This window comes from Propithecus coquereli, unplaced genomic scaffold (genome assembly GCF_000956105.1).
Source record: "Propithecus coquereli isolate 6110/MARCELLA unplaced genomic scaffold, Pcoq_1.0 Scaffold290, whole genome shotgun sequence".
Taxonomy (NCBI): Eukaryota; Metazoa; Chordata; class Mammalia; order Primates; family Indriidae; genus Propithecus; species Propithecus coquereli.
Window position 1 is genome coordinate 285,371 of NW_012148508.1, and position 15,284 is coordinate 300,654.

A 15,284-nucleotide genomic window follows, 5' to 3' on the forward strand; every position below is an offset into this window, starting at 1 on the left:
CATTGAAACTGATCCCTTCTGGAAGAAAAACTCTGATATTCACCAGATAGATTATTACACACCCAGATCCTATTTTAATTATTTATTCTTCTTAAAATACAGAAATTTTTATTGCCTTATTTCTTATACTAAAACTTGCAGAATATACTTTATTCTAGTGCTACTTAAATTTCTAAGTACATTTGTACAGTACATATGTATTCTAAAATATATGTGGAGAGAGCCAATTTGTTATAAGACATGAGGAGTTCTACATTATTCCTCATTGGTGCAAAACTAATTGACTTTTCTCAGTCATTGCACAAATGTTTACTTTTCCATTTTATCATCCTTATAATTGTGGCTGAAATTAGTAAAGAGCACAAGCACCTGGCAAAATCTGGAGCAGGAAGCTTTTCATTCCTAGCGTCACAGCCACATTGATTTCCAAGCCTCAAGAGTTGTTGCTGATAGAGGTCCCTCGCTCTCTACAATGCCACGCCTTCCTGATAGCAGAAATTTCCCATGCACATCTCCATTCACAGCAACACTTTACGATTTTTTTCCTTGAGTTGAAAAGAAATTCCTGAAATGTATGTGCTGTCTAAGGCTCCAGAAGTTGGAATGAAAATTAGTGGCATAAACTCCTGATTCCTCCACTGACCACATTAGAGTCACACAAATCTGGGCTGGTGTCTCTTCATGTGAAATGGATAAAAAATGAAAAAAGTATAAAAGAATAGAAAAATTAAAAAGAAGAGAACCAAAACCCATAAGGCAAACCTACATTTCCAAATTTGGAGACTAGATAGATTCAAAACTCTCAACTGAAACAAAGAACTTTCTTAAACACCAAAATTCCTTATTCTGATTAAAAATCCTGGACATATTCTGATTTAACTATTTGGGGGGTCTCCTGGATCCTTGAAATATTAATAGTTGCCTTTAACTTTAAATTCCATAGTCTTCCCTGTATTTTGGTAACTTTCTTGGAGAGCACAAAGGATACAGGGAAGGTGTTTGCCACCACATAACCTACCTTCGTGTAGCAATAGATTCAACCAGAAAATGAACTCTCTTTCATCTCTTCTCAGAAGAAATCTGTGCACACAAGGCATTGATGAATGGAGCAGACTTTCCAATGATGGTGGCAAAGGAGGGTGTCAAATGGCAGCATGTGAACCATTGCAGCGTATGCAAAGGATCCTGAGGCATCACTGTTCTGAAATGGTACTTCAGTCATTTTACTAATAGGTCTGAGATGTTCACTGGTCTTTCACCTGTCTTGCCTCGGTCTTTCCATCTTGGCAACTTCTATCCCTTCATTTTATTTTTTGTTCTTTTCTCTTCTTCCTCTTAGAATCATAACAATTTCTTAAACTTACCACACTCCGAGTAGTTCAGGAATAATCTTCTGTTGCCCAGTTTGTTAGTGCTCACCCCTCACACCAACACGTCTATCAAGATATTTTTCCAAATAAAAAGAGCTCTCTCACTAAAAAGAAATTCTGATGCTAGAATTTTGGTATCTCAATCTTGCATGTGTTTGTTTTCCCCTTATTTCATTAAATGGTAAATATGTGGCAATATTTACTGCTATTCACTGATTTTCAATTCTGTTTTTTGGTTTGTTTGTTTTTTTTTTTTTTGGACACAGGGAAGACTTCTTGCCTTTTTGAAGATGTGGTCATATTGCTTATTCTACCCCATGGGTTGAGAGTGAAAGTCACCTGAATCACTTTCTGGTTGAGGTATTTAAATGCCAATGTAAGAACCTATAGCACTGATCTTTCCCCACTGTGGCAACTGTGAAAGCATGTGTAGAAATTGAGCCTGCATTAGCCCGGGCGCATGAATGACAACACTTAATCAGCAGAGCCTTCCAACTAACCTGCATTGGACTTGTAACATAAGGGTAAACAAATCTTTGTTGCTATGAACATTTGAGATCTGTGACTTGTTTGTTTCTGTAGTATACACTAGTCTCTTCTGACTAGTACAATATTCTTGCTGTAAAAGTTTGGCACAATTCTCTGCTCCTCTCTTTCTATGACCAAAGATTGCATCTCCTTAGACCAGTTTTTACTATCAGGGGAATGTGTACATAAAAAAGGGTCTATCCTTGCACAATATTCTCTATGAGCCTCAATGCTGGAAAAGATGCTACTTTTGGAGAATGTGCTCATGGGAATCACTTGGTCCTCACTCCCATCCATGTCCTTCCCCAGCTTTGCCTCTGCCTTGGACATCACTTGTCAAGAGTCTATCAAGTTGCAAGTAACCAGACACTTGCTTCTTAAGGCTATAATAAGGGTGCGCAGACAAAAGCTGAAAGATGAGAGGTTTCCCCACAGCAAGTTAACATACCAGCTATACCAGCTAGTACCCAATGAAAGCCCTTTGTTCAATTTCCTCATCAATAGTTCCCAAAATCTTTAGTGTCCTTTCTGTAGTTTGTAAATGAAATGAGAAATTAAAATAAGCAACTGGCTTGTTATGTGAAGTACATTAAGAATGACATATTGTGTTCTAAAATTAGAATGTAGTGATATTGCACAACTCTATAAATTTACTAAAAATCATTGAATTGTATGCTCAAAGCAAGGGAACTTTACGGTGGTGAGTTATACCTTTAAAAAGCTGTTAAAATGACAAAGTAAAATATATAAGTGCTTTAAATAAAGTATAATTTTAAAAATTAAATAAATTGATTTATATTTTAAAATTTTTATATTACTCTGCACACAAAAGATACCCCAATAAACTTTCATTTCAGTACTTCAAGAAATATTATCATGTTCCCAGGGTATTAATGGCTAATAATGAAATTAGTTCAGGTTTCTAATTAATATTACATCTAAACTTTCCTTCATGTTATTTTAATATTGATAGCCTGTTTATGTAAATGTAATCCATTAGTCTCATTCCGATGTCTGTTTATGCATTGCATAAAATCAGCTGGATCACATTTTTAAAACATGAAGGCGTCTGGTCAGGGAGTAGACCTTTAATCTCTGTGTCATCTGAATAAATGAGAAGGTTTAAATGTTGGCACATTCTATCTGTTGTCATGTATTAAAACTTAGGCCCAGAAAAGGATGGTTAATTTCCCAGTGGCAAGGAGCAAATGGTGAAAGTGAGGTAAATGAAGCCTGGCCCGAGGTCTGCCCCCTAAGGTGAGACAGAAGACAAAGAAACTTCCCACTATTTCAACATGTGTTTGTTACGTGCCTATTCTATGCCAAGCAATGGCTCAGTGCTGAAGGTCAATGGTGAATAAGTCCAGTAAGTCCCTCTCTTATGAGATATATGTTCTAAAGCTGTAGAGAAGTGCCTAGTACAATGTCAAAAACCATAACAAGCTCTGCCATGATTTGGGGAGCAATTGACTTGAGGCTTTCTAAACAGAGGAGCAGAGCCCATGGAGGGGATGGAGACAGTGGTCCTTTGAGAAATAAAGGCAGAATGTGGTCAGCAACAAGGATGCCAAAGATGCCACAAGGCTCTATGGCTCCTACTCATCAGAAAAGAGATGGCGGCTTCAATGAGGTAGTCTTCACTGGAGCACCCAGAGCTCAGGTGTGGTGTGGGTCCTACTAAATGAGAATGTGACAATGTTTAAAATTTTCTGCCTCAACTACGGGTTCATCTAGGGCCACAGTAGGTGTCAGCACTCCGATGAAGAGTGTGAGCCCATCTGTTGGAAGCCATGAAGAGTACAGACAGGGAGAGGGAGAGGGCGAGTTCAGACAGCCAAGGTTAAGGGTATCAGCCCTAGAGGTGGAAGGCCTGGGTTCAAATCCCTGATCTGCCATTTATGAGCTAGGTAAATTTGGGCAAGTGGTTTAATCAGTTTCCTTATGTGTAAAAGGTGGATGATTATAATAGGTATCTAATGTATTGGATTTTTGTAATTATTAAATGAGATAATGTTTGAACAGTGTTTGGAATATTGCCTAACCCTTCATAAGATCTCAAGACAATATTACCTATTATTAAAGGATGTCAGGGCCTAAACTCTGCAGCTGCAAAGTCGGTTAAGTAGGTCTCTTAATCTTATTTTCCCACAATGGATCCTACTATAAACAAATTAGAATAAGTCTACAGGCCATACAAAGGCCAATTTTATCACTGCTTCTAAGCCTTAGTTACTAATAAGTAATTAGCTTGAGTATAAACACCCAGTAAAGCAGCATCAAATGGAATGAACACTCTAATAACCTGGTTTCCATTTCTGTTAAATTCCACATATCATACATGATGACAGCTTACATTTTACCTTTTTTATTATGAAAAACATAACATGAGACCTACCATCTTAAATTTTTTTAAGTGTGTACTATAGTATTGTTAACTATAAGCACAATGTTGTACAGCAGAGCTTTAGAAGTTTTTTTTATCTTCCTTAACTGAAATTTCAAACTCATCGAACAGCAACTCTCCATTTCCCCCTCTCTCTAGCCCCTGGAAACCATCATTCTACTTTCAGTTTCTATGAGTTTGATTATTTTAGATACCTCATATATGTGGAATCATGCAGTATGTCTTCTTTTATGACAGGCTTCTTGCACTTAGCATAATGTCCTCAAGTTTCACCCATGTCGTAGCATATACTAGCTATGAATGGGATTAGGGTCCTTATCAAAGAGGTCCCAGAGAGCACCAAGTGAGCATCCAGGATGAAGGCACCATCTGTGAACCAGAAAGCAGAAACTCACCAGACAGGGAATCTGCTGGCATCTTGATCATGGACTCTCAGCCTCCATAACAATGAGAAATAAATTTCTGCTGTTTATAAGCTACCCAGTTTATGATATTTTGTTATAGCAGCCTGACAGACTTACACAACAGAATTTCCTTCTTTTTTAAGGTTGAATAATATTCTAAGTATGTACCATATTTTCATTATCCATTTATCTATTAATGGATGTTTAGGCTGCTTCCCAATCTTGGCTATTGTGAATAATGCAACAGTAAACACTGAATGCAAATATCTCTTTGAGATCCCAATTTCAGTTATTTTGGATAAATACATGGAAGTAGGATTACTGTATCATATGGTAGTTCAATTTCTAGTTTATTGAGGAAACTCCATGTTATTTTCCATAGTGGTTACATCATTTTGCCTTCTCACCTACAGTGCACAAGGGTGCCAATCTCTCCACAATCTTGACAACACTTGTTATTGTCTGTGTATTAATATTCATTTACTTTTATTGATGGCCATCCTAACAGTGTGAAGTGACATCTAATCGTGGTTTTAATTTGCATTTCCCTGACAATTAGTGATGTTGAACATCTTTTCATACACCTATTGGCCATTTGAATGAATTTTTTGGAGAAATCTCTATTCAAGCTTTTTTTTTGCCCATTTTTTAATCAGGTTATTTGGGTTTAGGGGTTTTGGTTTTTTGTTTGTTTGCTTAGTTGGTTATATTTTGTTTTTGCTATCGAGTTATAGAAGTTGACTATTATTCTGGGAAAATCCCAGGACAGTATAGAAAAACCAGCCCCCAATTGAGATGGAGCAGACAGACCAAAGAATCACTCAGATGAGCCCAGCTTGTTGAGTTAGGTGAGTTTATTAGAGGTTACTTACAAGGGTGCTTACTCCTGGTCAGGACAAGAACTCTCTGGGCACACACTCCTAGGCAGCAGCTGAAGTTCTTCAGAGAAAGTTCTCCTTTCTCCATTGCACATTCTTGGCACCTTTGTCAAAGATGAGTTGACTATATATGTGCAGTTTTATTTCTGATATCTCTATTTCTTTTCATTGGTCTATATGTCTGTATTTACGCAGGTATCATACTGTTTTAATTACTAAAGCTATGAAATATAGTTTGAAATAAGATAAATGTGATGCCTCCAGCTTTGTTCTTTTTTTTCAAGATGATTTTAGTTAATTTACGTCCTTCGTGGCTGCATATGACTTGTAGGATTGTTTCTCTATTTATGCAAAAACTGCCAGTGAAAATTTGATAGAGATTGCATTGAGTCTGTAAATTGTTTAGAGTAGTATAAACATTTGAACAATATTAAGTCTTCCATTTCATGAGCATGGAATGTCTTTTCATTTATTTGTCTGTTTTCTTTCATCAGTGTTTTGGAGCTTTCAGTGTATAAGTCTTTCACCTCTTCGGTTAAGTTTACTCCTAATTATTTTATTCTTTTTAATGGTATTATAGATGGGATTGCTTTCTTAATTTCCCTTTCTGATAGTTTGTTGTTAGTGTATAGAAACACAATTGATTTTTGTGTGTTGGTTTTTTGTCCTGCAACTTTTTTTAATTTGTTTATTAAAAACATCTTACATTGTATCTTAATATAACACTGCACCTTCCCAATACTACAACTTCTGCCATCTTCCAAGACTCTAAGCTTCCTGGGAGCATTTCAAGGACAGGGTGTTATGACATTAGCCATACATAATGAAACTTAAATTTAATGACCATACTTATGGCCAGATGATGTGATCTAGCGATGGAGTGGCACATGGGAGTTTGCAGCACCAGAGAAGAATGGCTGAATAGGTGGTCAGGTAGAATAAGTCTTTAGAGAGTATATTCTTCTCTCATTCTCCTTAGCTTCCTCTTTGACTAAAGTGGGTGTGGCAAGTGGAAGGGATACTTCAGGAGCCAGAACCCTGGCATTGGCCAGGAGTCTCCTTTTCTTCTACCTTTAGAAACTCAGCATAAATTATGAAGATGAAAAAGAGGCAGTATGGACTGACTCCAACAAAATTATAGCCCAGGGTAGATTGCAAATATTTCCCTAACACAAAGTATATGAACTAAGGATGCTAGAGACAACAGCTGAAGCTGGGAGTTGCTTTGTGACCACAGTGGAACTCTGAGATTACTGTCGAGGAAGCACCTTCACATGCTAACCTCACGGTTTATCAGCACCACATTCAAGTTTCTTATAGCCTATAAATAAAGCCTAGCTGGAACCTTTCCCAGAATACTATTTCTGATATAGGTAATGAAAACTTGAATTTGTCCTTTTGAAATTAACATTCTATATTTCTTAGCATGGAAGCCAAAAACTGCGGACTGCCATAATTGACTTCTCCCAAATCTGAATTCCCTATAGATAGTAGGCCTTTCTCAGTGGCTTATAGGCATTTACGTGATTTCCAATATCACACTCTTGAGTGAATTTCAATGTTAACTGAATTATTCATGCTATTTTCTTTCTATAAATTCACCAAAATTTTACCATCACTTGACAGCAATGCAAAGATAAATGACTCAAACTGTTGTTCAGGTAATAAAAGACCAGCTTGATGAGCAGTTTTATACATTAAAAGAAAATGATAATATCTTCCAGGTGAGGAGGTATGCTGTGAGAAGGGACTAGATATGTGTAGAGACATTTATATTTGGACTGGCTGATATTTTTTAACATATTTCTGCAAAACATAAAAGGGGCCAGTTGCAAAATATTTCACATTAGGCTACATTAGACTGCTCTAGACTTTCAAGTTCTGAAAATATGACTTATCTGGCCCAGTAATGCATTAACAATGCTCTGTAGTTAAAAAAAGAATGAGCTATTGATCTTAGAAGATTTTAATTTAGATTAGTTCACTTAAAAGTGTAATAAATGGCAGAGCTCACATGTTGAATCACTAAGGCAGCAATTATTTTAAGAGTATCAGTCATCTGTGCTTCTAATTTAATCAAATCTCTTTACTGAGTTTTTAGACAGTATTTGAAATAACCACATAACCTGTCTGTGAAAAGGTGTTTTGAGTTGTATGTCAAAAGTTGAAGAGAAATTAGAAAGACAACTTGTGATTTTAAAAGACCAATGAAGACAGATGGACAGTTGCTTTTATTTTATCTGTGAGCAACTGTTGTTTTGCAAGGCTTTTCTTTTCTGATTTTTTTTTTTTTTTTTGAGACAGAGAGAGAAGGTATAAAATCTGAACTGGAAAAATAACCCCAAATGTTTCTGAGTTGAATTTGCAACAGGTAAATGTCTTTAAGAAATTAGGACAAGAGCAATTACATAATTTTGGCGACCTCTAGCAAATGAATTCTTGGTCATGTTCATAAGGAAAAGGCAAATATAATAAAAAAGAAAACGAAGAGACAGATCTTGCTGTTAGCATTAACTTGCAATTTTACCTTAGAAGTCAAATATTTAGTCTGAAAGACCTTTTTACCTCTGACTTTTTCAAGTTTTAAAGAAGATTTCATCATAGTAGTACATGAGATGCTCGTAGCTCCCTGCTGAGATGACGACAGATCATCCCTAGAGCGAGGACAGCAAGCCCCCCTTTAGGTCCAATAAAATTCATTTAGAGCCATCTTCTCTGACATAAGTACATGAAGCAACATAAAATATTATAATATAAATTATATCTGAGGGATTCATCTGAAATTCTATTTCACCATTTAATAATTAAAAGTTGAAAACCTTTCTCCATAGCTTTATTGCACTCTCTAACAAGAATAAATTTTTTTGGTTAGGCATCTTCCTCCCCAACAGTGGCAGCCTTTGGCACATCCTGCAGAAATGAGTTTAGTGATTGATAACTCGTATCCTCTGGGATCTGACTCTGTGGCTGACACTCTTACTGAGGTAGTGTTACATGTTCAGAACTCCCAAATTATCCACATATTTGCAAGTGTGTGGATTTAACATAACTGTCTTTGTCCAATTTTTGTTCACAAAATGGGGATGCAAGAATGTCTGCTACACAGGTTGCTGCAAGGATTAAATGGGTTAATATAAGTAAAGTGCTCATAACTCAGCCTGGCACACAGAAAACACTACATGCATCAGCTAATGTTATAACTGCTGGTGTTTTTGTTTTATTCAGAAGAGCCCTTTTGCTTCCCATGAATGAAAAATTCTTCCAAAGAGAAGCCTTTCCTAAAAGGACAAAAAATGCTGGTAGCTACAAATTATTTTTTATTACCTTTGAGTCCTAAGCATTTCTAGAGTGTCGCAGCAATCATTTTTAAGAGCATAGAAACCACAAGGTATCAGAAGAGGGAGCAGTGTTCTAAAATATTAGGATAGTATAGGTGGAGATCTACATGAGTTAGTTTCAGGAATTCTAAGAAGGATTTTTGCCCAAATATTTGTCTACTATAACCCTGACTTGTGTTCCTATTCAAATGCACATTCTTGGAGAATAAACATATCAAGTCACTGTCTCCTGTGGATACTTGAGTGTAAACTAAACCAGCAGAATGTTTCCGATTTCACTGTACTTGATACCTAAGAAGAGATTTTGATGGTGACAAGAAGAAAAAGAGTGACTTCAAGGATAGCCAGGTTACCTACCAATTTGGGAGGTATGCTGGGAGTAACAAGTAAGGAATAGTTCTAATTCTAATTCTTTATATAAAAATCAAGGCAGACTTGAAAGTAATACCCATAGCTATGCTACTCATGCATTCTAGTATGTTTTTTGGAGAATAGAAAAGGGTGCACTTATAGCTAGTATACTTGTCATTGCCTTTATTCTACCTTGCACTGTATCTGGGTCATTGCCCTTATGAGGAGGAGTTACACATATGCCATTCATAGCTGCAGTAGTTATAAATGATTATACAGAATTTTCATTGTCTGTGATATCAGTATTGGTATTAGTATTTTAGTTGAGTTTAATTAGAATCTGGACATGCCCATGAATTAGGTATTTTATTAGATCAAATCACCATTCCGTCACTTCTAATCAAGTCCTCCAGGGCCATCCCATCACACTCAGATTGAAATTCAAGCTCTTTGCTGTCATGGTCCACATATAAGGCCCTGTGGACTTCTCAGGCCTCAGCTCATCTCACCTTTGCCCACACATGACAAACTCCAACCACATTGCCCCTTATTAGCATTTCTTGTTTTTATCTAAGACTTTGCTAAAGTCTTCAAGAAAGGGTGTACAGAAGGTTGGTAAGGGAGCTCTTCTCCCCTCCATAAAAATGTCTACAAACCTTCCTCAAGCCACTTAAACAAAAGCACACAACCAATGCATGACACAAGCAAAAACAATGTGCTTGCTCTGCATATGCAGCTTCCAGACAAGTCCTGAACCTCCCCTTCCTATAAGCCTACCTTTAAGCACCTCAGGAACCTGCAGTATGTGGCATGATCCCTTCCAGGTCTCAGAAGAGGTGGCCCCTTCTCACTGACTGGGTCTCAGCTCATGTGCTACTACCTCAATCAGCACTTACCCGACCACTCTGTAGAAAGTGGCTCTGAATTTTTATCCCCAGTCTTTATTCCTGTAACTGCTGAACTGTCTTTCTTCCATTTATTACTCACTGAAATTAACCTATTTCATTTATTTGTTTGGTTGGTATCTGACTCCCTCACCTAAAAGGAGTATCAATGAGAAAAAACTTGTCTTCTGCCTAACACAAAGTAGGTGTTCAATGCCTATTTGTGGAGGGAAATAAAATTACAATCATGAAAGAATTATGCAAAAAGAATACTCACTTCTACTAAAAAAAATGCAAACATGGAGAAGTGTTTGGGAGTGTGGCCAAGGGGGTCCAGAGTGGCGGTTGCACAAGGGAAGAAGTACCCCAGAAAGGAACAAAGAGAACTGGAACAGAAGATTGACGGGGGAAGAGAGGGTCAGAATGGCAGGCAGGGAGGATACTTGTGAAGATAACCTTTAGCTATTCCCAACTTTGCTGCATCACCTGCTAAACAGAGCAGTTCCTCTTGCTGGTTTTCCATTTGCAGAAACAAAGAAGGTGATTGTCTTGTAGAGCCTAAAATATAATTCAGAGCTCTACATTCTCATTTCTGAGGCTGCTCCCAGCCTCTGTGGCTGTCACTCTGGAGGGCTGACGTGGTCACTTTCACACAGCTAGGGAGTACTCTATGGCTGGGGTAGTATAACCTACAAAAGGATGGCTTTCTATACACTGCCCCTTGTTCTCTCAGTAGACTCCAATCTCTAAGTCTCACCTAGTTGAGAATCTGCTAAATGATCAGAGGTAGGAAATCTCGAGTCTCCAGCTCACTAAACAGCCAATTAATTCGCTTTATAATATGAAACACTGTGTAATAGGAGGGCTCAGGATTTAAAACTGATGGGGGTCACCTTAACCTTTGATGGAGGAATTTGCTCTAGTGATTACCCCATGGCTTAAGTGTTCAGTAGTAAAACTTAATTTCTCCAGATTGATTTTCTATTCTGTATTATCACCAAAGAGTTACTACTTCACCAAGTATACTCCCTTGGTGTTCAAAGTCTGTGTCACGAAATCTGCATAGCAGTTCAGATGGGTGGGATGGAGAGTATGAGACAGGTATGGAGGGCTCAGTGATGGTCCTTGCTGGTTGAACATTGGCATAGTTTTTCTCATCCAAATCCTAACCAACTGGTAATTATTGCTAGGTGTAGGTAAGCAGTAAGATCGAGCTTTCCCGGAGAAATTTTATAGACCATGATAGAGAAAAAGAGCTTCTGTTCTAAGTGCTATGTGTCTGAATCCTCTATCTTGATGGCTAAGACAAGGTGTTTGTTCCCACCTGGAGCCAGGTCATCATTTCCTAGTGATCTAGTGATAGTTTTCTCCAACACCTGTGGAAGTCTCGCAACCCAACTGCCCTGTGAGTTTGCTAAAGGAGCAGGTGAGAAAAATATAGTCTTTAAGAAATCTGTTGTGTTCTGGTTTCACAAATCTGTGTTTTATTTAAATCTACCTATGTCTTTACTGATTATTTGAAATATGCTCAGAGCATCTACATTATTGTACCATGAATTATAATTATTTTGTATATTACATCAGCATCTTAAAATAAATACCATGTGAGAGTAGGAAATGAGTTGGATACATAAAATATCTATCACAGCAATTTCTGTATATCTAGCGCTAACAAACACAGGAAACTGACGGCATGCTGGTAGCTTCACAAGCCTGCTATTCACATCTCTGAATGGTAGAGGTAAGAATGCCTCGACATAGAATCACAATACAGGAAATTGTTAAATCAGAATCAAATCCTAGTTCCTAGGCAATGCAGTGAGGCCTAATACACAGAAGCTTCTCTAAACTTTAAATCTTACAATAGAAATGACTTCCTTTCAGATGGCACTAACAATTTTCCAACTATTTTCTCATCTGATCTTCACAATAGCACCTGAGGAAGAGCACATATTTTATCTCTAGTTTGAAGATAATACATTGAGTTATAACATAGATAAATGACTTGCTTCCATTCCATTGCAAGCATCAGAGCAAAATGTTGGCAACCAATGGCAGTCAAACTTCTAAACCACTACTTCATTCTTTTCCCACTAAACTACACTGTGACATAAGCCTTCCTAGAGCTGTGCTTCTCAAACATTTAACGTGCATACAAGTTGCCAAGGCATCTTGTTATATGAAAATTCTGATTCTGGATGTCTGGGGTAGGGCCTGAAGTTCTGTGTTTCTCTAATAAACTCCTAGGGAATGTTGATGCTGCTGTTCTCCAGATCATAATTTGAGTGGCAAGACTGCAGAAGGCAGTGACCACGGCTAATCCATCTTTATATCCCCACTCCTTGGTACATAGGAGGTACTCAATAAATATGTGTTGACTTAAAAGATCAACCATGCTTAACCCACTTTTTGTATCTCTAGTGCTAAGCAAATAGTAAAACACTCAAGAAATAAGTAGTGAATTAATGAATTAATCAACAGTCAATGAAACAAAGAAAGTGCTGACTATGCAGATCTGCATGTGATCATGCTCAAAGGAAAAACAAATAACTTGCAGAGCACAGGAGCCCTTGGGACACGCCCCAGCACTCACCCTATAGCTAGCTATTGAGTCCATAATAGCACACTTTGCTTATGTGATTGCATCCATCAGAGTATATCCTTGAACCTATAAGTAATATGATGACTTTTTTCCAAGTACTTTGGTGGTTTGAAGACATTGTCTCCCTCATACTTCCTGCCAAGGCTCAATAAAGTAAATCAATTTCAGCATTCTCATTGTTGCTCTGGGAAAAGAAGGCTGAGTGGTCCCATTCTCTCTCACAGAGCTGAAATCAGAGCCTGGCCTCTCTGTCTCCCAGCCCAAACCTTGACACTCAGCCAAGTCTCCAGGACTTTTGATATATACCAACTCCTTTATGTGCATGACATCTACCTGTGCGGTGGATGGGGGCTGCACTTCAAACAAAATATTAATATTTAACTATTCTAAACTGAGTTATTAAATAAAGGGCTTTATTAAGAGCAAGGGATGAATCTGACAGACCTTAATTAAAATTCTCTGAACGGTTGGTGAGATAGAACAATGCAACCTACATTAAACCATTTTCCAGGAATCTCATCTTTCAAGGTCCAGAATACAAGAAACTCTGGCACTTCGAGTCTGTCTCAGGAAAGCATGAAAACATCTACCATTTATAAATTAACCCGTGAGGCAGTATCTTCACAAACTCCTAGCAGCAATTAAATTTTTCAGGAAGTGGGGTTGGGGGACAGGAAACAATAACTAGAATACAGAGCAATGGGATGTCATTCCTGTTCTTTACAGAGGGACACAGCCCAGATGCTGTTGCTTGTCTCCCAGTTTCTGCAACCTTCTTCCCAGCCCACCTGGGGCCACACAGCTCCCACTTGAGGCACAGATTGTCCCAGTTATCTAGACATTTCCAGATATTAAACAGGAAAGACAATTTGGAATTGAGAATCAAAAACTCTCCAATTATAAAGAAGAAGAAAAAGATGCCTAAATCATTTGTCTTCTCTGCCCACCCCATGCAGCAAACCTAGAGCTGAGCTGGTTTGCTGCACAGCTCCCTTAAACCATGTGATTGGGGACTCAGTTTCCCTCAATCTGTCAGCTCTGTGTTCCTCCAGGTTGACTTCACTGTCAGGAGGGAGCTTACCTCGGGTGTCAAGAGATGGCCTCCAGCCCCTCAGGCCTACATTGTAGTGGCTCAGCAGCCCCAGTGGAAAGATGGCGCCTTTTACCAGTCGTTTGCACAGGATTCACTCTAAGTAGATTAACTTAGTCCACTTGCCAAGGCTGACCTAATCCCCATAGCCAGGGAATTTGGTGCTCTGAATAGCCAGGCCTGGTTGGGTGCCCCTCCTGGGCTGGACAGTGGAGCCACATAGCAACCAAGAGTTGGGAAAGGGTAGTTCCCCAAAGGAAAGTTGGGTGCTGTTGCTAAAAAAAGGAAGGGGTGGTGAGTTGACAAATAAGAGATCTCTGCTACTATAGTCTAATCTTTCTATTTTTTCTGAATTCTGATAGCTAGGTTTCTCCTTGGTTCCAAAACCCAGTTCCTAACCTGAACACCATTTTTGATAACTGGCTCTCTGTCTTTTCTTATCTGGGTCCTGTCTTGGGAACTCGCCAGAAAACAATAACAATAGCTACTGATGTTTATTAAATTCGTATTTTGTGCCAGAATTTGTGCTAACTGTGCTGTTTTATCTAATTTTATCATCACAAACACCTAAAAAATGTGTTTTGTCACAATTCTATGTTTAGTTGAGACACCTGAGGCTACAAGTTCAGTAGCTTTCCTAAGAGATGACATGACGGTTATGGAAAAAACAGGATATAAAAGTCTGTTTGATTTCAGATTCTAAGCCATTAATCACTATGCTGCATTGCCTGGCCACATTTTCATGGACTTGCCCACAATTAATGCTTGCCTGTTTTAAGGCAAATCACCTGACATCTTCTGACCTTAGTACCTTCATCTGAAGTGAGAAAGATGATGCCTTCCCTGATCTGCCTGTCTCATACCTCAGGGCTATTGTGAAAATTAAATGAGTCAATGCACATGTTGCATTATGATCATGATTATTCCTTATATAACCAAGCAAAATGACAGATACAGATATGAATTTGGATATAGAAACATACACATCACCCCAGTTCCCATAGTCACTCAACTTCTATCTCTGCCAAGAACACTCTTTTCAGTTCCCCGATCTTCTCAGACACTCGGGACTCAGTGTACTTTACATCCCTAAAAGGCAAAGCTTCATCATATGTCCTATACATGTCCTGCTGTCCATCCATATCCCTCACCCTTGGATTTTTATAGTCTTGCTCTACAAGCCTGATGGCCACCCTGGGAGGACATCGTGCCCTTTTCTGCATCACCGTTCCCCACCCAGGGAACCATGACATGTGGTGACCTTATGCTGTTACCTCTGCTCTTTTTATCTTCTTGGCACTTACACCCACAGGGCTGGAAAGAAGTCCTCAGTTCTGTCAATCAGAAGGACCAAGTGACAGAATGCACAGTGTTAGACTACATTTCCACCTCTTCAATGGCTTTCTTTTTTAACTAATGTTGCTGAATCCCTATA

General features: G+C 38.3%; 1 protein-coding gene across 1 annotated transcript in view; it reads right to left on the reverse strand.

The window, feature by feature from the left end:
- Window positions 1-15,072, reverse strand: part of SLC30A8 (solute carrier family 30 (zinc transporter), member 8) — a 91,796-nt gene extending 76,724 nt beyond the window's left edge. Inside the window, exon 1 of the mRNA XM_012648612.1 lies at window positions 14,858-15,072. Within this exon, the coding sequence (XP_012504066.1) occupies window positions 14,858-15,072 (215 nt within the window). The remainder of the gene's footprint in view (window positions 1-14,857) is intronic.
- Between the last annotated feature and the right edge of the window lie 212 nt (window positions 15,073-15,284).